The sequence below is a fragment of the Micromys minutus genome (genome assembly GCF_963924665.1).
Source record: "Micromys minutus genome assembly, chromosome: X".
In the NCBI taxonomy this organism is placed as follows: Eukaryota; Metazoa; Chordata; class Mammalia; order Rodentia; family Muridae; genus Micromys; species Micromys minutus.
In genome coordinates, this window is record NC_137970.1 from 38,865,894 (window position 1) to 38,889,000 (window position 23,107).

At 37.3% G+C, this 23,107-nt stretch overlaps 2 protein-coding genes across 2 annotated transcripts; both read right to left on the reverse strand.

The window, feature by feature from the left end:
* Nucleotides 1-2,018: 2,018 nt before the first annotated feature.
* LOC308415561 (pre-mRNA-splicing regulator WTAP-like) lies at nt 2,019-2,756 on the reverse strand (the record flags this gene model as incomplete). The annotated part of the gene is made up of 2 exons (XM_080910604.1): nt 2,019-2,082; nt 2,305-2,756. 2 exons carry the CDS (start codon nt 2,754-2,756, stop codon nt 2,019-2,021), a joined length of 516 nt encoding a protein of 171 aa, XP_080766730.1.
* A 15,241-nt stretch (nt 2,757-17,997) lies between these two features.
* On the reverse strand, nt 17,998-19,041 carry LOC308414881 (melanoma-associated antigen B4-like; the record flags this gene model as incomplete). Its single annotated transcript, XM_080910071.1, has 1 exon — nt 17,998-19,041. The coding sequence occupies one exon, from the start codon at nt 19,039-19,041 to the stop codon at nt 17,998-18,000; it is 1,044 nt and encodes a 347-aa protein (XP_080766197.1).
* Nucleotides 19,042-23,107: the final 4,066 nt, after the last annotated feature.

The window sequence follows — 23,107 nt, forward strand, 5'->3', positions numbered from 1 at the left end:
AAATGCCAAGGGCCAGATGATTTTAATGAAGAGTTCTAAGGGATATTAAAAAAAGAGTTAACACAAATACTTATATAATTATTCCACAAAATAGAAACAAAATTGCCTACTTTAGTTAGGACACAGTTACCCTGATATTCAAAACACAAAGAGCCAACAATAAAAAGTAAATTACAGATCAGTTGGCCCTATGAATAAAGATATTTGCACACTGAATCAAAGAACACATCAAAAAATTATACCCCATGATCAAGTAGGCTTCATACCAAAAATGTAGGAATACTTCAATATATGAAAATTAATAAATATAATTTTTGCGTAAAAATGGAAAGAAAAAAGCTACAATTATTTCATTAGATGAAGAAAAAGCCTTTGACAAAAGCCAAAACCCCTTCATTTTAAATATCCCAGAAAAATACTAATAGTAAGAACATTCTTAAACATAATAAAATTGATTTACAAGAAGCATATAGCCACCACCAAAATAAATAAAAACTTAAAGCTATCCCACTTAGATAAAGAGCAATACAAGGCTTGTCCACTTTCTTCATACTATTCAGTATAGTACTTGAAGTCTTAGCTAGAGCAATAAGAAAACTGAAGGAGATCAAGGGTATAGAATGTAGAGAGAAAGAAGTCAAATTATGTTTATTTGTTGATGATATAATGGAATACACCTTTAACGCTCCACAAGGAAACTCCTACTTCTGAAAAGCACTTCCAGCAAAGTAGCTTAATACAAAATTCCCTAAACATTGATAGTCTTGGTACATACAAGTAAAAAACAGAAAGAAAAATTACGGAAACAACACTTTGTACAATAACCTCAAATACTATATACTTAGGGTAACTCTAAGAAAGACATGTATGATCAGATCTTCAAGTCTTTGAATAAAGAAATTGAAGATAGATTATTGTATGCTCATATATCAGTAGGAATAATATGGTAAAAATGGCTATCCTACAAAAAAACCTACAAATCAACAGATTCAGTGCAATCCCCATCACAATTCCACCACAATTCTTTAAAGATATTAAAATGACAATTCTAAATTTCATATAGAAAAAGAAAATCCCAGGATAGCTAAAGCAATGCTGTTTAAAGGAAAGCCTGGTGATACACCGTTTCTGATTTTAAGTTGTACAACAGTGCTACAGTAATAAAAACTACATTTTATTGGCATTAAAACAGACACATTGCTCAATGAAATTGAAATGTAGTCCCAAACATAAATCCACACACCTAAGGATACCAGATATTACTTTTTATATTTCAAGGCACATTTAATTTAATATCAAGAATGTGATACAAAAGGTCCCAAATACAATGAACATTTAACACCAAGGATAATGCTGTTTAACATGTTCCTGTTGAATGGGATGAGGGTTTATTGAATAATGGGAGACTCATCACAGCCAAATACCATATACAATTTAGTTGTGAGATGGATGCTTATAATGCTTCAAACAGTTTAAACCTGAAGTGTAAGACCACACCTTCATGTTTGTACATTCCTCAGATATGGTTAGCTATGGTTTCCACAACCATTCAAAAAAAAAAAAAAAAAAAAAGAAAGAAAAAAGAAAAAATAAACTGTTGATTAAAAAAAACACATAGATTTAAGGCTTTGTTATGTAATGGAGCTAAGGATCAATATATGCACTACTTGTACTGGTAGCTAAAATGTTATTGTCTCATGGCTATAAGACATTAGTTCTTAGCAAGTAAATCTTTTAAAGGCAAAATTCACCTCATTTGAGTTTTGACCCAGTAGTTCAACACTCATGAAGTCCACAATCTTATTGGCATAACTGATGTACAGTGAGTGTCTCTAATTCACTGTGCTCATGGTTAAGAGCGATGCATATTCCATTTTTACATTTTACTGGAATTTTACATGTTCAATTCATGATTTAAATCCTCCAAACTGTCTGAAGACACCATGTACAGCAGACTTAAGAATTCTGTTTTTACCTGTTTTCTTCAAACAGAAACATTTCTCAAGTGTCTACATGTCCTAGAAGGGGAATTTTTCAGAGGAGTTGGCCTCTTCTTCAGAATAGTCCGACAGCATCAGGCCTGTGAAGCAAGGGGGAGGGGAAGAGAAAGAAGCTGAAACACAAGGTTGATCTGGTAAGTTTTACATTAACCATTACAAGCTGGACAGTATAAGAATGTGGCTGTTTTGGCTCAAAAAGTCTGTCTGAATCTTGGTGTGGAAATGAGTACTTGGCTGTCCTACCACAGCTTTCTCGAGGTGGGACTGTCAGGGAAGTCTTGACTGGGGAGTATGATTTGTTTACCTATCAGGCGTAAACTTCCAGGCATTCAGTTCATTTTGGGCTTGTTCTAGTTTGTCTTTAGTCTGTTCCAGTTCACCCTTCATTTTTAGGAAAAACAAGTTGATCGCTGTGTCTACCATTGCTGATCTCAGTTGGGCCACACTCGGCTGCTGAACTTGCTGGAGGTACTGGATTTGAGTAGTGCACTTTCGCCTCTCCTGCTCCTTGGTTGCTAGCCGCATGACAAGAATGTTCTCCCCGCGTGCAGACTCCTGCTGTTGCTGCTTTAGTTTTTCTTCAGATTCCCTTAAGCCAGTCACATCCTTTGAATTAAGATCTGTGTACTTTCCCTCCAAAGCTTGAACATACGCTTCATATTTTTTCCTTCTTAGAATTAACTCATCCCGTACCCATAACTTGAAGTCTGTTTCGCTCAGTCGGACTGTTTTAGGAAGAGGTTCTTCGTTGGTCATCTTGCACCCAAGACGGACCATTAGGGTGCTGGGCGCCTCTGGCAAGAAGAGGCAAGGGTAGGCCTGCTTGACGTGCTCAGGGTCTGGGGCACAGAGGGGCAGCAGCACTCTGCCGCGGCACCGAGACCGTCTGCGGAGGCCCACAATATCAGATATTTTTATAAAGAAGGCAGAAATATACACTGAACAAAAGACAGTATCTTCAGTAACAGCAAAACAGAATGATTTACATATAAAAAAGAAATCTAAGCAAACAAACATTTTAAAAATTATAGCTGGATCATTTGGTTGATGTTTTAAAATATTTGTTATACTTTATTTGTTTTTATATGCAAAGTGGAAATTATTTGCATATGCTTTTGTATCTGTGGAGGTCAAAGTACAAATTGAAGGAGAGTTATTTTCCTTCCACTATGAACATCTTTTATACTGAATTTATGTTGTCAGGTTTAGCAAAAATATTTTTACCTATTTAGTCATATTGCTGACCATAGATTTAAACTTATTTTAGGATCTCCATGACAACTAGAAAAATAAGAACTCACCAGGTTTGTAACTTTCCTTTTTCTAAACTTTACTCCAGAACTTGTGGATGAATGCTGTCTTGATCTGAGTTATTCTGACTGGAGTAAAATGAATTCTCAAAAAATTCTTTTGCATTTTAATATATTTAAAGTATTAGTACTCTACTTGAGAATTATTGGCACAGATCAACTGACTATCCTTTGGGTGATTTTTAAAACTTTAGTGTTCATTTTTTTTACCTCTTTATTCTCTGTATTTGTTTGATGTGATGTCAGATTAATGACATATAATAAACATTTTCCACTATTTCTTTCTTCAGTTTATTTTTTTTTTATTTCCTATGTGGAAGCTTTTTAGTTTGATTTTCATTCAGCAATTCTATCATTTCCTCAACTGTTGAAATTTTTTTAATACAGGATTTTTCTAAGATGACAATGTCTTGAATTGTTTCCAATGTACTGTCCTTTAATGTCTTCAAAGTAGTCTGAATAGCCCCTTATCCAGGAGTGCATATCATGGGTGTTTTTGTGACTGGGTTACCTCACTAAGATTATATTTTCTATTTACATCCATTAGCCTAAGAATTTCATGAAGTCATTGATTTTAATAGCTGGGTAGTACTCCATTGTGTAAATATACCAAAATTTCTATATTCATTCTTTTGTTGAAGGACATCTGGGTTCTTTCCAGCTTCTGGCTATTATAAATAAGGCTGCTATGAACATGGTGGAACATGAGTCTTTGTTATATGTTGGAGCATCTTTGGAGTGTATGCCCAGAAGTGGAATAGCTGGGCCTTCAAGTAATACTATGTTCAATTTTTTGAGAAACCACCAAATTGATTTCCAGAGTGGTTGTACTAGCTTTCAGTCCCACCAACAATGGAGGAATCTTCCTCTTTCTTCACATCCTTGCTAGCATCTGTTTTCACCTGAGTTTTTGATCTTAGCCATTCTGACTGGTATGAGGTGGAATCTCAGGGTTGTTTTAGTTTGCATTTTTCTGATGAGTGGGAATGTTGAACATTTCTTTAGGTGCTTCTCAGTCATTTGATGGTATTCCTCAGTTGCGATGTCTTTGTTCAGGTCTATACCCCATTTTCAATAGGGTTATTTGATTCTCTGGAGTCTAATTTTTTGAGTTCTTTGTATATAATGGATATCAATCAGTCTTCTATCACATGTAGGATTGGTAAAGATCTTTTCCCAATCTGTTGGCTGATGTTTTGTTTAGATTAATATTGATAGTAAGATATATTCTAGAGCCTGTGACATCCCCAAACATAGATGTTTCGCTCAGGCTTACAGTATCAACTACATATTTCTTCCTAAAATGGGAGTTTCAAGTCCAAATAGGAAGTAATTTGTAAGCATGATTCTGAAAATAGTGTGAATACCTTGGCGAATAGCATAATATGGTAGTACTAATTATCCACAACTTGGTGAGAACCTTAAGGTCTTCTGCCAGCAATCTGTGTAGCACCTTCTAACACTGCTAATATTTTATGGTTTGTTCCAGATTTCTCATTTGAACTTTATGATATACTAACTTATTGGTCCTTGTTTACATTTCCAGTTTGTTCACCAGTCTCACCATGCAATATCAGTGAAGCATTTGTCAACTGATAAAACTGCATAGTCAAAACTAAAGTAATGCATGCATGTGTGATTAACTACTCCACAGTACCTTAACTACCATATTGTACAATCTTTACTAAAATTTGCCTTCCTCATCCCACCTATTTTTTTCTTATTTGAAGCTGCTGTCAAACTCTAAAACTCCTACAAACAATGGCTGACCCTTTCTTTTCTTAATCATCTCCAGTACTGATAGGTGAGAAGTCTTCCAAAAATCAGGTCTTGTTTAGACAGAACTATTCTTGAGAGCTCATGGAGGAAGCATCCGTGACATGTGAAGGATATCCTGTCTCACAGCAACAGTTGCAGTATATATTTTATTTCCCTTTAAAAATATTCTATGTAAACTTAAGTCCCTTTGAAAATAATTAAGGTTATAAAACATTTTAATTTTTGTTTATATATATGGATTTTCTGATTAAATATATATGTCTGTGCACCATGTGTGGGAAGTACCCAAAGTGGTCAGAAGAGGGAGGACATCAGATCCCCTGGAACTGGAGTTACAGGTGGTTATAAGCCATCATATGGGTATTGAGAATCAACCCTAGATTCTCCAGAAGATCAGCCAGCACTCTTATTAGAGACTCATCTCTATAATTTACTTAAACGCAAGAAAAGAAAAGATGTGTACATCCTTTATGTCCCATAAAGTCTCCATTACTTAAAAAATTGTCAGTTCTTCAGACAGAAAGTAAGACTATACCTCAGGCCCAATGAGTTGTTTAATATGCAACTGGAATGAACCCTGGACTTAGCAACAGTGCCAGCCCTGACCATGGTGTTCTTTCCTTCTGCCTCTGCTGATGTAGGTATAAATTCAAAACATATGAATCTACTCTTCTTAAACAAGACACATCTCTCCCAATAAAGCCGTCAGCAACATATAACAGGGGAGGGAAATAATTTAGTTCAAAATTTCACATTGTAGTTCATCATTGCAGGAATTTCAAGACAAACTTGAGGAAAGTATTCACAACTACATTTAAAAGCAGAGATGTGAGAGAAAGAGTGACTGAGTGACTCATTGTGTGTGTGTGTGTGTGTGTGAGAGAGAGAGAGAGAGAGAGAGAGAGAGAGAGAGAGAGAGAGAGAGAGAGAGAGAGAGAGAGAGAGACTGTTTTATTGAATGCATGCCTTTTCTCAGTTTGCTCTCTCATCTTCTCTACAGTTACAGTTCAGTACCCAAACCCAGGGGACAGTGGTTAGACCTTCTCATCTTACTTAACATAATTAAGATAATCTTCCACAGATATATCCAGAGACAAGGACAAACTGATCTAAACAATCCCTCTTTCCAAGCAAATATAATTTGTATGAAGTTAACAATAAAACTAACTACTATACCTATATTTTATAGTGTGTGTGTGTGTGTGTGTGTGTGTGTGTTGCAAGGGATCACTAAGTAACCTAGGTTTGCTAGACTCTGAATGTAGCCTTAGAAAGCCTTTTATTTATACTAATTCTCCTGTTTTGCCATGTGAGTGCTGACATTACAAGCATGTTCCAGGTGTGATTCCCATTAACTTTCTTAGCTTCACTGGTTATAGGTGCCCAGCCACCACACTTCTGTTGATTTCAGGCCAACTATTCATACTAAAGTCTTTAATATTTGATATTCCTGATATGGAATATTGGTATGTTTCAGCTAACCACTTTGGCCTGACCTGATTGCTATAGGTAGGGGAAGGAGAGGAAACTCTGAAGTCCTATTTATTTTGAGGCAGGATCCCATCTGAGCTCATTTCATTTCTCTATACTGACTATTAGCAGGGAATATAGATACAGCCTTTGTAATATCAAAGAATCCCCTCCTCCAATCATAGCTGAGAATCTCACTTTCTCAGCATCAGTTGATTGTCTGTAGGTAATTTTCTGTGGTTATGGCCTTGTGAAAATTTCTCTTGTACACATTGCACCATTCACCAATATTGTCATTATGTAGGTCCTGTTTAGGCAACTTTATTGTTGAGATTTTATGTGCATGTATAGAAGCCACTGTTTTACAGTAGTAGTTCTGGTTCTCCGAGTCTGTCTTTGTCACTGCTCAATTGCTGTGAAGAGACACCATGACCGCAACAACTCTTATAAATTTAATTGAATTGGACTTGCTTGAAGTTTCAGAGGTTTAGTTCATTATCTTCATGGCAGGGAACTTGGCCACATGCAGGGAGCCAGAAATGGTTCAGGAGAAGTATCTGACAGGAATTCTTTATCTGGATCCACAGGAAAAATTGAGAGAGTATGTTGTATTGCCAATTAATCCTGCTCAAATCAACCAGATAGTCGTCAATATCTGCCCACACATACACACACACTCACACACACACACACACACACACACACACACACACACACACACACACCTACCTTATATTTTAGTATAGTTTAGTGGCTAGGCTACTCCCAAACTTACATGTGGTGAACACTTCCTGCTCAATATTCCTGAGTTATTACTTACTAAAATCTATATTTCATCTCTGCTTCCCTAGACCCAATGGGAAGGTGCTCTTTCCTGGATCTTACATGAATGGTATGCTCTCTCTTCTGCCTTCTCAGGCCTAGACCCTACTCTGTTCTGGCATAGTGGTTCATACTCCTACTTCTTCTCTTGCTCTCGTTGTTCATGAATCCTAAAGTCCTGCTTCTGTCTCTTTGCTCAGTCACTGGCAGCTTTATTTACCAATCAAAACCAACTTAAGGCAGGGACCTTCAGCATCTTACATGCTGATTCTCTTGCAATGTTGGGAATCCAATTAAGATAATACAAGTGTTAGACCCATTCTACAACAGGGAGGGGGGAGGAGAGGGAGGTAAGGGAGAGGGAGAGGGAGAATGCAAAGCACTGACTTAGGCTTTGGAAACCTCAAAGCCCACCCCCAGTGACATACTTCCTTCAACAAGGTCGTACCTACTCTTAAAAGGCCACACCTCCTAATCTTTTCAAATAGTGTTACTTTTAAGCAACCAAGCATTCAAGTCTACAAATCTATGAGGACTATACTTATTCAAACTACCACAGGCTCTTAATATACCCCCTCCTTCTGTAATGTTTCCTGAGCTTTATATATAGTGGTTGTATTGAATATGTATTACCTCTAGCTAGATATATCATGTCCACTTATTCTCTGCATTTTGATCAGTAGTGGCTTTTTATAGCAGCCCATGTCTGCTCAAAAACAAGGAGTATTGAGGGGAGGTAAGAGTTATAATATGTGTTTAAAATACAATAAGAAGTTTTATGGATCTAGGAAGATAACAGTAGAAATTGCTAGTCATGGATCCTGGGCTAGGAAAAAAAAAACAAAAACATAAGGCATGCCTTCCTATATTGAGTGGGCTTTAAGTCTAGTTAGATAGATATTTTTTATCCCCAAGATGAAAGTGCCATTATTCAATCCATACTAGCCATTGTTAGTGATCACAGGCTTTCGAGCCCGATAGTACTGTTGATATTATTTCCTTCTTTGGCAAAGAGCCTACTACCTTCTGATGTTCTGAGAACTAGACCTAAGAGAGGAGACTTCTAGTCAGTACTAGCTTGATTCCTCCAAGTTGTGACCAAGGTAAAAATAATAGTAGGTTAATGCTTTATTTCACACAAGTTAGAGTGGCTATCAAAAAATGCATTCTGTTGAAGATACAAGGAAATATAAACATTTAGATATTTTCCTAAGAATGTAAATTAGTCTAGCCACTGTAAAACTCTGAACCATACTGTGTCCAAAACTTACAAATAGAAATATCATATGATACACCTATAATGCTTTTAGGTATACACACTTACATAAAAAAATAGAGTCCAGTTACACTTGGATAAATGTATGCTCACATTTATTGTGGCACTATTCACAGTGCCCAACTAATGAAATCAGCTTTACTGTTCATTATCATTGTATATATATATATATATATATATATATATATGTGTGTGTGTGTGTGTGTGTGTGTGTACATATATATATATATATATACATATATATAGTATATACCTATAGTGAAATAAAGAAGAACAAAATAATACAATTTTCAAGAAATTGAATGCAAGTAAACATAAGCATACTAAACAACTTAAAGTCAGATTTAAAAAGATAAATAGTATATATTTCACCTTAGGTAAAATTTATTTTAAAGGTTATAAAAATAAAGGGATCAGAAGGGGATAAGAAGATATTAGGTTTTATTTGTGGGGATGGAGATGAATATAATCAAAATATATGCATAGATGAATATTTCACATTGAATGCCATTGTTATGAATAGTTAACATGCATTATTTGAATGTATGCTTACAAACCAGTAACTGGCAAAGAAAATATGTAAATATATAAAGCAGTTTGGAAAGTGGACATACAATTCATCACTATAGTAAAATCAGGAGGATTGTCACATGAAAAAAGTAAACAATTAGAACATTTATGTACATTGTTAAATATAAAAAGAACATTCAGTGTATACCTAACCAAAACTGAAAGACATGCACAAGTTCTTTATGTAAACAAGTGTAAAAATTTTCTGATAGACTCAGGAAATTTATGTATCCCATAAAGGTGTGCACTACTTTTATCTTTTAAAAAAAGAGAATTTTGTGAAAGTGTCAAAGATTTTTCACAGTTTAAAAAGATGTATTCCTTTGCACATGGCTGTGAAGATGATAGTGATGCTCTAGTTGATATTTCCCATGATTGGAACTCAACCATGAAATAATAGAAAGGCAAATAATAACATTGTCAGTAAGAAAAAAAAAGCCCTTAATCTTTATGAAACCAGAACCTATCTATGTTGCCTGAAGTGGCAGCAGATCTGTAGACTGAAACATAATGAAAGAAGAGAATTGGATAGAGACAAATGTTAAAGAATTGGCATTTATGCTTCTGACTATGGTCAGAGAACACACATATTTTAGTGCTTCAATAAAGATATCTGAGTTGCTGATAGCATGGAAGGCATATTAGTACAGTGCAGACATTTAGATTACTTGAAAAAGTGTGAGTCCGCAGATTATACTAAATCACTTGAAACCTATTTAGTAGATGAAGATTATTCAGTGCTTTCTTATCATTATAACACAGTGTAGCTACAAAAATTTTGATAGTAAAATTTTACCCCTGAAAATTTGAACAAACACAATTCAGTCAACAGACTATCTAATCATGACTGACAGGACAAACAGGTTCCATGCTTTCTTCCAAAATTATCTCTTAAGAAAGAGATAACATTTAAGAGAAAACATTTAAGAATGCTAATGCATTCTATAATGTTGTTTGTTTTCAGTTCATAACTATAACATTTTATAAAGAAGAAAAATATAGCCTTAATTCTGGCCATTCTCAAACCTTCCTAGCTACATTTCTATATGCATATACATACACATACATGATACATGGACATATATAAAGTTATATGTTATAGGGAAATGTGATATATATCTGAATATTTGTTTCAGGTATCCAGTCATTGCTATTATAACTGTTTATCTCATCTCTATACATTTTAGATTTTTGTTTGGTTTTAAGTCTGTGAGGGTGATTTTTTTCTCCTTCAATTTAAACAATATAAATTGCAGCTGAAGCACTAGTTCTCTTCTATTCACACATTGGATCTGCCATGACAATATCTTCCATTGCTGTCTTCTATGAATAGATTCTGGACAGTTGGTGGGAAACAACCCCCCCCCCCGAATGACCTCATAATAAACATAAAAATCATGTTCTCTCATCTATAAACTCAACCTAATCCGGAAACATAATTTTTTTCTTTATATTATTGTTCTTTTTCTTGTCCAAAAGCAGATAAAAGTATTTAGGCATTGAGCATTCTACTCTTTAATGTATGAAGATTTTTTTTAAAAGTATTACTGATATAGAACAGGAACTACTGCCCTATGGAACTACTGTTCTTATGACTTTGAGACATAAATAAGAGTCGAAATAGGAAGACCCTGAACCAGGCAGACTTGCCTATGGTCTTCCAAGTACAATGGTAAGGCATACTTTGGTAATAACCTACAGTACAAGGCAGAAGGAGGTTTGCTATTAGAAAAAAAATAGGATGAAACAATTCAAAAGTACAAAGATCTTTTGATTTTGACTATCAAAAGTTAATTAATTACTATCAAGAAGTCTATAATAGAACTCTAAAGATTTCTGTTTTAGAGAGAAAAGGCAGAGTAGACTGACTTGGCAAGTTCTTGATGCTTTCATTTTGTCAGAACTGAATATTTATGTAATAAATATTGCTGCTATTGATTATTATTTTATTCATCTACTTGCTATCCTTTTATCTGTATTTTCACTGTAAATGTATATTTACAATTAGAAGAGAATCTTTTTCATTTCCTGAGATGCAGTTTGAAATGATGGAAATGAAAAAAGATTTAACAAAATAGTGTTTTATGTTAGGCTGCAGGAAGTGTAATTTTGGAGCTCAAGACAATCTATGAAGTATGTGCTTATGTACTTGTGTGAAATTTGCAAAATGTTTACTCATAGAGTTGTTGTGATAATCTATAAGTTCACTTAATATTGGAATATTTATTTAAAATATAAAGGATATGGGATATAAATTTAGAAGTATTAGAAATTTAATAATAGATAGTTAAATAGGTATTTTATTTTCAGACTTTACAGAGATTCACCAGTAGGATATGAGTGGTCTGTGTTATTAACAGGGTGGTTAGAGATACCTTAGTAGGGAACTGTGTGTGGCTTCATGCAGGAAGGGGTCCTCATAGAAGCCTAGAGATTGGCTACAGCATGAGTGAATATGGTCAGACTGTTTGAAGAATGGATGTGGGACCCTGAGGAAGCCAAGTGTTAGCTACATTGCAGTTGGGGTTTCCAGACTAGGCCTGGGCACTAGAAGTAGAGCCTATGGACAGACTGAGGATAAAATTGCAGTTTGGGAGAACAGGCATACCCTAGACTCTGAATGAAGATGTAGAAAATCTGGACATGTTGGCAGAGGCAGCACAAAAGGAGCCTTTGGTGATTGCAGGTAGGGCTGGTTCTGGCAGAAAAATAGAAGATGGCTGCAAAGCAGGAAGGTTGGTCATGTTACATGGGGGAAAGAAATTGGCATGTCAAGGAAGCATCTAGAAATAGGTTATACTAAGGGTAGAAATGCTTTGCCCAACCAAGGTCTCCCTCAACATCCACATAATAAATAGAGAGGAAATAGCTACAGTACCAAACTATGGTCTTTATGACCCAGAAGCTAGCAGGTACACATGGGAAAACAGAGCCATGTTCCCCTTAGGCCCTGCAAATGCCAGAGAAGATTTAGTGAGATCCTCTGAGTTCCCAGGGGTAGAGAAATGTAGGGCTGCTCCATGGAAAAAATCCAGGATATAGAAATATAATAGCTCACAGACAATGAATAGGAATTACCATCTCCTATCTATGCTTTGTACCCAGTCTGGATTTGTGGAGGAAGCAATTGATTTAACTGAATGTAAACTTTCCACGCTGCAGTAGAAATTCTTTCTGTTCAACTCTACTGTCTTATTAGTTCTGAACTTCTGTGGTCAATTAATACTTGCTCAGAACAGATGACAACAGAGTTGCAGAGTGTGTCACCAAGACTATCTTTGTAACCCACTATTTTCTATTAGATGATGTTTGGATGTTGTCTCTTCTTGCCAATTTTCTGCAAAAGGTTTTGTTATATAAATGGCATGATGCTAACCTTGGGGTGTTTTGAAAGTGTGAGAAACCTTTGGAAAGAAAATCAGGTACAACATTATTCCTATGTACCTTACAACACTACTATATAACTGGGTTAATTTAAAGGAAAAAAATTGAATGGTACTTTACATGGGTGGGAAAGGACACTCCTAAGGGCCACAATGTTATTGAAAGAAATGTCCAAAGGCTGAGTTAGTTTATCTTTTGTGAGTTTGCCAGAGAAGCCCCTGAGGCCTCACAAACCATAAAGGGTATTGCTACTACTGTTGGTTGTATGCCTGTGCTAGATTGTAAGACCCTCCTATTTCTGAAAAACATACTTTGTTGAGCATAGAGAAATTATGCTAGGACTGAACTGCAAACTCCAATCCTTCCATGGGGTGAGACGGGGCACATAGTCTGCTAGAGGAAAATTGTCCCAACACTCTTGCTTGACAGTGGACCTTACCTGCTAAATACAGACATGCCTAACAGAATATGCATACTTATACATTACTGACTTTTCTACCATGAGAAAGTCCAGTGGCTTTCTGATAGGATTTAAGGCTAGTTCCATAAGAGGAAAATCACATTTATATTCATAGATCATCACTGTGGACAGACTCAACTCATAACCATTACTAAAGCAACAAATGACTGTTGCTGTTGCACTATAGCCTAATACTTATTCATAGATAGATTACTATAATCAACACCCTCCAAGACTCAGGGTACATTGGAGAAGAGGGGACAGAAATAATTTAAGAATGTTTTATACCATATTCCTTCAGATCAAAATATTCCATCCTGCAGAGAAGCCCCTTAAAATAAGGTAAACAACACAAAATAGATTCAGGAAGTCTGTGAAACTTATCAGACTTAGGTCCTTGCCTCTATACAACTATATAAACAGTAAAGACTATTGTCTCAACACAAGCCAAGCTGCAAAGAAGACTCTGAGAATAGCCCCATGCCTAGTAAGAGCAGAAACCAGCCACAGTACCTGGAAGATGTTTAGACAAATAGAGTCACAAGGAAAGGACACTCTTCAACCTCTGGATCTGTCTGCAGGCTGAGCAGTGTGTTCCAGGTTTCCACCTTTGTGAGCTACCACCCACCGATGCTGGGTGGGCTTTGGTGATACAGCTGTCTTTGAATCATTTCTTCTTCATAAGTAACCCCTCATCCATATGCCTGCAAGTAACCTCAGCAAAACTCATTACTTCACCAAGTTGGACTTAAGTTTGTTCTGTCATGGACTCCCTATATGATGTGAGTATATCTCTCCAAAAAACATCTTCTCACACAACAGGCTGTAAAGCAGACAGTGGTGGTCATACTAAGACAGGGAAAAAGATTCGGGATCCTGAGTAAGCTTAGAGGTTGCCTGCTTTACATAAGGGGTAACAGGCATAGCAAGACAGGACACTGGTTGTTGGACCCAAGCTACATATGGCAAGTTTCAGAAAAGCTGTGGATCTGATGTCCAAGAGACTCACCATACTTGACCCTGGAGGAGTATCAAGTATATGGGAATCCAGGATGCAGGTTGTGTGGATCCAGGTGGAAGCCTAAAAAATTTTTTTTTTCTTTAATGGGTTAATTCATTGAGTCAAGAAAGAATGATACTAAAACATGTGTTTTAGTCATATTAGTCATGATGTATTTTCATTGATTTTAAAAATGCTATAATATGTTTTGTGATATTTTACAACCCTTTTCCCCTTATGGCATAACATCTTGTATTGTACTTCTCAGGTACTCCTGAGCTAGGATAGACACAGATTATCTGCATTGAAATCTGTATTGCATACAAAAATAGGGGAAGAATTTCATAATACTGCCCTTCATTTTAAGGTGGATATATCTTTTCCATTTACATGGTTTCTCATTGTCAGAGTCGTTAATATATAGTACAGAATATATTACCCTGTTCATTTATGGTTTCATAATGTGATGAGATTATAAAAACATTGGAAGTAATTAGATTGCAATGACACTGTGAGTGTGGATCCCAATTTTAAAATTATTGACTAAATAAGGAAGAAAAATACAGTGCTCTTAGCCATTCCCACACTCTCTCATCTCTTGTCCTTTTTCTCTCCCTCTCTAATTGTACCACTTCACCCTCCATCTTTTCCCTTTTCCCTTTCTCTGACCCTTTCTCCAAGCACTCTTTCTTCCTTACGTCTCTCCAATCCTGTTGTTACATTTCTTAAGAACTGGATCTATTTCTATCTTTGTCTTGTATTTCCAGAGCTATGAAAATGGGCTACTGCTCAAGTGATGCACTTGTCTCCATCATTTATTATAGTTTTCAGTTTTAAAATATTTTGTCTCACAATTCTTACTCATTCTGAATGTACAGAATTTACTTGCCTTATTCAGAAGCTCCATTATGAATCTCCCAGAAGAAATGAAAATTATCAACTACTGTTGTTAGGAACTGTTGTTTCCTAAAATGCCTCAACTCAACTACCTTGCTCATGAAATGTTCCATGGCTTTTCTCTGATAGAGCTAAACAAACATCTATAAGCTTCAATATGCAATATGCTGATATCGTTCCTCTCAAATCCAACTTATTGGACCAATAAATTTATTAGGGATTCTTACAGAGGTGTATGTGAGGGGTTAGGTACAATATCATAGATGATTCAAGGACAGATGCACAACTGAAAATCCTACTCAAGCCTGAGTAATGACTGCTTAAATAAACATGTCAGGAGCTCCCTGCACTACTCCCAGGCTGCTCAGCTGCCAGCTGTTACTTCTTATCTAACTGTGAGGAGAGACCTTGTATGTCTGGTTTCAGTTTTCTGACATTGCAGTTTTTTGGTTTTTTTTTTTTTTTTCTGATTTTTGTGAGCCTTCCTTCTTTTTGTAATAAGTATTTTATCTTGGAAGAAATTGCAACACACACACACACACACACACACACACACACCATACTCAGCCTATACTATGGTACCTGTGTGTATACAAGTACAAATTTTTAAAGGAGGACAGGCATTTTAGAGAGTGGGTGAAAGGGAGGTGGCAGAGCAAGAAAAGGGGAGAGGAGAAATGATGCAATTATATCATAATAAAAATTAGTTTTATCTGTAGAAAATGATATCTAATTTGTTTGTAGGCTTCTTTTCATATCCAGGTGTGAGCAACTAAGCTTCTGCTATGGTTCAGGGTTCAAAAGTACTAATTTAATGCTCTTTCCATCAAAATTACGCTTTGGGTTTGCATTTACCACCACCAAATTTAGATCTTGTCCTTGAAGACTGATAACATCCATTCTAAGAAACCTGGTTAAAATATACTTTAAAAATAAAATTTGGCTCTATCAGCTCATTCTAAGTAACAGAGAATTGTTTTCTAGGAACCTCATCTCAAAGTATTACCATTTTTTTTTCTTTTTATCTTTTTCTTTTTGAACATGATACTAGACAACAACAGGACCACTGAGGCATTCAGTCTGTAAGAAGAAGGAGATGCTGGGTTCTCAGACTCTCCAGCCTATAAACAATCATTATTAGAATATTTAGACCAAATCATGTAAGCTGATTTAATAAATGCCTTTTGTAATATGCAAAAAGGATAAAAAGAAGCAATAATTCCCCCCACTTGATTGTGTTGCTTATGCACTGTATTCACCTGCATTGGGAGAAACACATGGGCTCTGATCATTTCTATCCCAGGCAAGATTTCCTCCTGGTACACTCAGATGCTAAGGGACATTTATGTTGTATTACTTGTTCTAGTTTAAATTTACAGCTCTACAAAACACTAAGTAATATTTGCTCATCAACTTACTTTACTGCAAGGGGCCCATCTTCTGATCATCTGACCTTGCTCATCACTTCCACGGCCTCATGTAACCAACTATGCCACCCCTTAAATTATATGCTATTGAAGAACTGAAAATGCCCAATGCTCTAAATGACCTCAATCAGATCATGTGTAGCTGTATTGAATCAGAACTTCACTCTTCCGTGCCCTTCTTAGAGACTTTTCTTTTTACTTTCATTTTGTTTAAAATTGGGTATATTCTCTACTTACATTTCAAATGTTAACCCCTTTCCTGGTTTACCCTCTGGAATCACCATATCCCATTTGTTAGGGGAAGGATTCACTGAGGGGTGGGGTTTACAGAATCCCAACACCATTCCCCCTTCCCCTGCCTCTATGAGAGTGTTTCCTTGGAGCCTTGCACATCTGCCCCATTGTGGTTCATCCAGACAAAGTGGATTTATGGGAGTTCAGAAACTTATGATTCTTTGCATAATCATTTTGAGGCTTCCACTGTCTTCAACCTCTCCTATTTCCAACTTTTACCTTTCTGCTCCACATCCCCCCCAAACTCCCACACCCACCCACTCCCTCCTACCTCCTGGCCCTGGCATTCCCCTTTCACTGGGGCATTGAGCCTTCACAGGGCCAGGGCCTTTCCTCTCCTTGATGCCCCATAAAGACATCATTTGCTACACATGCAGCTGGAGCCATGGGTCCCTTGATGTGTACTCTTGGGTCAGTAATTTAGTCTCTGAGAGCTCTGGGGTGTATGGTTGGTTGATATTGTTTTTCTTCCTATGGTGGGGAAAACCCCATCAGCTCCTTCAGTACTTTTTCTAAATCCTGCATTTGGGGACCCATTCTCAGTCTTAGAGACTCTTCTATCATCTTTCATTTGTGTAGCTGCTAGTAAATTCCAAATCCCTTTGGGCAGAGGTGGATCTTTGTCGTCATTGACAGTAATATCTGTGGGGAGGTGTTATCAAATAATGATTGAAGAAAATAATGAAATGACAAGAAACCTGGATATGGGGCTTAATTTATCACTTGTGGGTGGATCTTCGCTGTTAGTGACAATAATGTCAGTGGGGAGGAGCTATCAAAGAGCTAATACCCAATGAATGACTGATGTGAATAATGAAATGACACAGAGACTGGATATGAAACTCAATTTATCAGTTTATTTTCTTACAGAATTCAGTAAGGTAATGGAACCAAGTTTATTTCTATTAAAAGTATAAGCTATAGGCAAAACCAAGAGTGGCAAGGATGAACTGACCACTTTACTTTGTTTGACCAATTGTAGCACATCACATTCTGTGGAACCTTTCTCCATGTCTTGTTTACACTTACAAAGAAGAAATTTGTAAAGGTTTTCCAATAGATTTAAAACCCCAAATAACGTAGCCTTGACAAAGCAATAAGCATGGCAGGCATTACATTAAGAAACATGGAAAACAAATTAATCTTCAGTAACAGGAATATTAGCATTGTTAGAAAGAAAGATAGGAATATTTCTCCCATACATAACAAAAGATATCTTCTTGATGTAACTACCCCAACTCACAAACACCCCACTACTTAGAAGACTGGCTCTTCCTGAGTGCAGTGACAGCTATCACAAAGAGCAAGCTAAGTGTGGGAGGACCTGCTAGGTTGGGCATGGGAGGGAATCCTGGCAGCATGGAAACCAACAGCCTCACTTCTCCTTGCTGCTCTCTCAGCCTGGTTACGGAGAGCCTCCTCATACTGCCTAGGATAGTAAGTAGGAATGCCACTCCTGATCTTATTTAAAACTTCCAGGACTTTCCTAGAAGTGGATTCCTCATGGGCTCTGGGACCCCAGAGGAATTCATAGGTTGGGGGATCACTGCCAGGAACCTGGCGGTACTCCACATAATTTTGTTCAACTAGCTCTTTGGTGATAAAATTCCGGGGCTCCCCAAAGATTAAGTGCCTCCTCCCAGGGTATATCCCCTGCATGTAAAGAAACTGCCAGACCTCTTCCTCACTGGCACGGTTGCCCTTCATGAAGATCATACCCAGGAGGGTCAGGATGAGCCCTGTCTTAGGCAATGCTCTCCTGCCACCCACATTTGCCCCAGGGAGGATGGGTAACTTGCTAACCAGGGAATAGGAGTGAGTGGTAGGGTTGTCAACCTTCAACTCCAGACCATAGACTAATTCTAGCTGATAGGTGGCTTTCTCCAGGATCCAGGGGAAGTGAACCTTGTACTTCCTGCTGATCAGCCTCAGCATCTCTGCCTCCAGAGGTTGCTCATCCTTCTGGTACTTCTCCAGCAGATAGTGAAGTATTTTGCTGGCCTTCCTGGTCAGAGGATCTCTGCGTGCAGATTGGATGGCATCTGCTATAATGGAGACATTTGCACGTCTCTCATCCATACCTGCAAAGGAACCCTGACCACCAACAGCCTGGACTGGATGGGACACATTTAACTCAGGAGAGCTATGGGATGCAGCCTCCTGGGACAACTGCAGAGAGCCTAAATCAAGGGAACTGACGGCATCTCCCTGGGCAAGAGCAGGAGATGCTGTTTCCTCCTCCTCCTCCTCCTCCTCCACAGTGGGTTGAGCACCCTGGAGATCAGGCCTCTCTGCCCGCATCTGCTGCCTTTTGGCCCTGGAGCGGCTCTTGCTCTTGTTGCCTCTAGGCATGGTTCTCTGGACTAATGGCCAGGATTGCTCGAAAGAATCTGGGGGAAAGAATGACACTATGTAAACATTATTAGGTAGAAAGCAAATTCCCTTTCAGCCCACTACCCCCTGCTGCTTTTCTCTGGCACCTTTATGGACTTAAAGGGTGTTCCTGTTCTCCTGTTCAGTTTACTTCTTCAGATATCTGTGGAGAGAACCCGGACTTGTTAGCCGATTGCCTGGCAACTCAAGTAATAGCTGAGTAGGTTGAAAAAGGGCTTGTACTAGGGTCCCATTTTGTTCCCCATGAACGTTTATGTTCATTTTAAACTACATCCTCACTACCCCCTTCTGCTGCTGCTTTGAAGTAAGCACTACGGTATTAATTAGTAAGGAAAAACTAGAAAGAAATTGAGGCAAGCTTTACCATCAATGTCCGATAACATTCTGTGGACACCAAATATGCCTATACTTTTGCGATGCCCCCACTCTGTTTCCTTCCCCAAAATAGTTTCCACTAATTTCCCACCTCCTCTTTTTCAAAGGACAAAGCATCTTAGCCGTTAGGCCCGCCTGACCCTTGACGTAACCTATGGAGCATTTGGGAACAATTTTGTGTATTCAGTCACATACAACATGAAGTCTTCAATTTTCACAGTTCACCTCCTCTTAAATTTATAGTCTATAACTTTGCCTTTCCATAAAACCATTCCCAAACCTCTCATCTAGATCTTTCCTTCCTGAGAAACACTAGGAGCATTAACGACATTTGGGCCTAACTGCCGCATCCAGGAATTCTGAGGAACAGGGCATGGGCCAGGACAGGGCAGCGGCCAGGAACAGGGCAGGGGCCAGGCTGTTGCTGGGGCAGGGTGGATTATGAATTTAGGAATCTATAATGGGATGTCATAGTTTTAACTCAAGTCATCAACCAGGAAAGATTCTTACCGGCGTTAAGACTTCTCGGCCCAAGACCCAATCATACAGGCTGAGCGGTCCTCAAAGAGGAAGTTATGATTGTCCACTTCCGGCCCCCACCCACGACACGTGCCTGTCGAGCTCTGGTCATCTAAACAGAACCCCGTGGATGGGGGTGGGAGGGAGCGGGGCGGAATAATCCATCTTGGTTCTAGGGGAGGGGAATTCCCAGAGATCACATAAAAAAATTATTTTTCTGGACTTTGAGTGGAACTAGAACTTTAACATTTTAATTTGGGTCAGAGGGTCTCATGCAAAAGATCGAATTCTTATCAGTGTCATGAGTATGAAGTACTTGGAGTGATTACTAGTCCAGCGTGGATGCTGAATACTCCAGTATAAAGATAACAATTCAATCTATATGTTTGTGACCCTGGTTCATGACTGCATTTTTCCATTCTTCTTTCCTCAATTTTCATCTCTCCCGTCACTTCCTCTACTTTTTTCTTTTCCATACCCCCTTTTTTTTATATATGTACCTCTTTTATTCTCCTCTTTATTACAGTAAATGGCACTTTCTCCCTATGTAACTTGGGGCTCAGAATCGCTAAAAATTCACTATCCTCTTACCTCTATGTCCCCAGTACATGTATTATTTGTATATATCACCATCCTTTGCATCTTTTATTTTTCCTTACAAGTAATTGTGTCATTTTATTTGGAGGTTAAAACCAAGTATTTCTGTACAGTATAGACTGTTCTATAAACTCCTATGTAGCCTAAAGTGTACTTAAAAGGACAAGTCATCTGCCTTTGCATGTCCTGTGATGGGATAAGAGGTATAAATCAACACCCTTGGATTTCATGAACTTTCTGATGTTTATTGCAGTAGCTGAAAATTTTACATTCCCGTTTATATATATGTATATATATATATATATATATATATATATATGTATATATGTATGTATGTATGTATGTATGTATGTATGTATGTATATTTTCCCTTGTATTCTAACCAAAATTACTTTCTTTTTTTTCCTTTATTTTAAATCCATGACATAGCAATAAAACATTTATTTTATTGAAAATAGTCTTTTATTTACCATTCTCGATACAATTTGAGGAAGTCACAATGCTATAATGATTTGTTTTCCTTATGGATAAAGGTATTCTGTTTTTTTTTTTTTTTTCATCCATTTATTGGCTATGTGTACTTCATTTGAAATGATGTTTCCCTTTATCTTCCAATTTATTGAATGCTATTTCTATTTTGCTATATATTTTTCAGTTCTTTCTATATTATCTATATTACATTCTGGGTTATGAATAACTGTCAAAGATCCTATGTACTTTTCCATCTGGAAGGTTGTTCTTTGTCTGTTCAGCACTTTCTTTTCTGTGACTCTCATGCAGCAAATTGTGAGAATATGGTACAGATTTTGGGTCCAAATATTTAGAAATTTATTAACTGAGTATATTCACTGAATTCTTTCTTATAAATTTCCCTCTAGAAGTTTCAAGATTTCTTTCTTACACTCATTTCTTTGTTTCATTTCCCACAGACTAGGAACTAAGGATGTAGCTTTCGTCTTTTTTTTTTTTTTTCTTTTTAAATGGGGTATAGCACTAAACAAAGAATTCTCAGCTGAGGAATACCAAATGGTCAAGAAACGCCTAAAGACTTGTTCAACATACCTAGTCATCAGGGAAATGCAAATCAAAACAACCCTGAGATTCCACCTCACACCAGTCAGAATGGCTAAGATCAAAAATTCAGATGACAATAGATCCTGGTGAGGATACAGAGAAAGAGGAACACTTCTCCATTGTTGGTGGGGTTGTAAACTGGTACAACCATTCTGGAAATCAGTCTGGTGGTTCCTCAGAAAATTGAACATAGCACTACCATAAAATTTTATATTTGAGTGTTGTATTTTTATAGTTTCTCCCTCTATTACTACCATACAATTCACTCTAATTTCCATGAGTTCTCAAATTTGCAGCTCTATTTTAATCATTATTTTTATATATGTATATACATACATAAGCATATAAGTATACATTTATAAGTAAAACCTCCTGTGTTAGTGTTGTTCATGTGGATGCCTATGTGTGTGTGTGGGGGTGTTTAAAGCTGACTGCTTAGTATTGGATTACCCAGGGCTGGAGAGATGGCTCAGCATATAAGTGCACTGACTGATCTTCTAGAGGTTCTGAGTTTGATTCCCAGGTACTGCACTGTGGCTCACAACCATCTGTAATGAGATCTGATGCCCTCTAATGGTGTGTCTGTTACAGAGCACTCATATTAATAAAATAAATAAATCTTTTTACAAAAGGATTGGATAACCAGGTATATAATCCCTGGAAAAGACTGGTTTTCCCTGTCTATATAGCAATTACTTGCCTGTGGTATTTTATCTATGGGTAGTAACATGTGAAATTACCTCTGTGTATGTTGGCAAGTCAATTAGTATTGACATTTTTCAAAGCATGTTTTGGCAACCACATTCTTGATATTTCGTGAGTGTAGCTTCCCCACCATATATAGAAGTCACTCTCTCTCTCTTGTTCCTCTGGCACTTCTGTGATGTTCTCTGAGTCTTAAAACTAGTGGCTGTGTTTTAGATTGATACACTGTGACTGAGGACTTCATATTCAGTTGTTCCTTGTGTTTTGAACAATGGTGGTTCTTTGTAGTGTTCTTGATCTCCTTAGAAAGAAGCTTCCTTGATGAAGGAAGACTATTACACTTACGTCAAAATAGTTTGGAATATTAATGTGCAAAGGTTGTCATATCTTTGATAAAATTTCAAGGTCTATTATTAGCATTGTTCTACTGGCTCCACTGACAGGAGTATGAGCTCCACCCTCTCTGGCTACTGTCTACAAAATTTATAGAAAATCCTTAGTTGTCTCTATGATCACCAAGGGATACCTGATGTAATGGAATCAATTGTGAAGCCTTTTGAAGCATTCAGGTTATGTGTACCTAGTTCTCATCAATAAAATGAATGTTGGAAAACTACCCTTTCTTATGTTTTTTTCTTTCTTTATCTCCCTCCTGGTATACAGGGATGGCCTGAGAACAATTCTTTTGGCAAACTTGGAACAGTGATTTCAAAAGACATGAGATCATGTACCTGTCATCCTCCTAAAGTGTTAG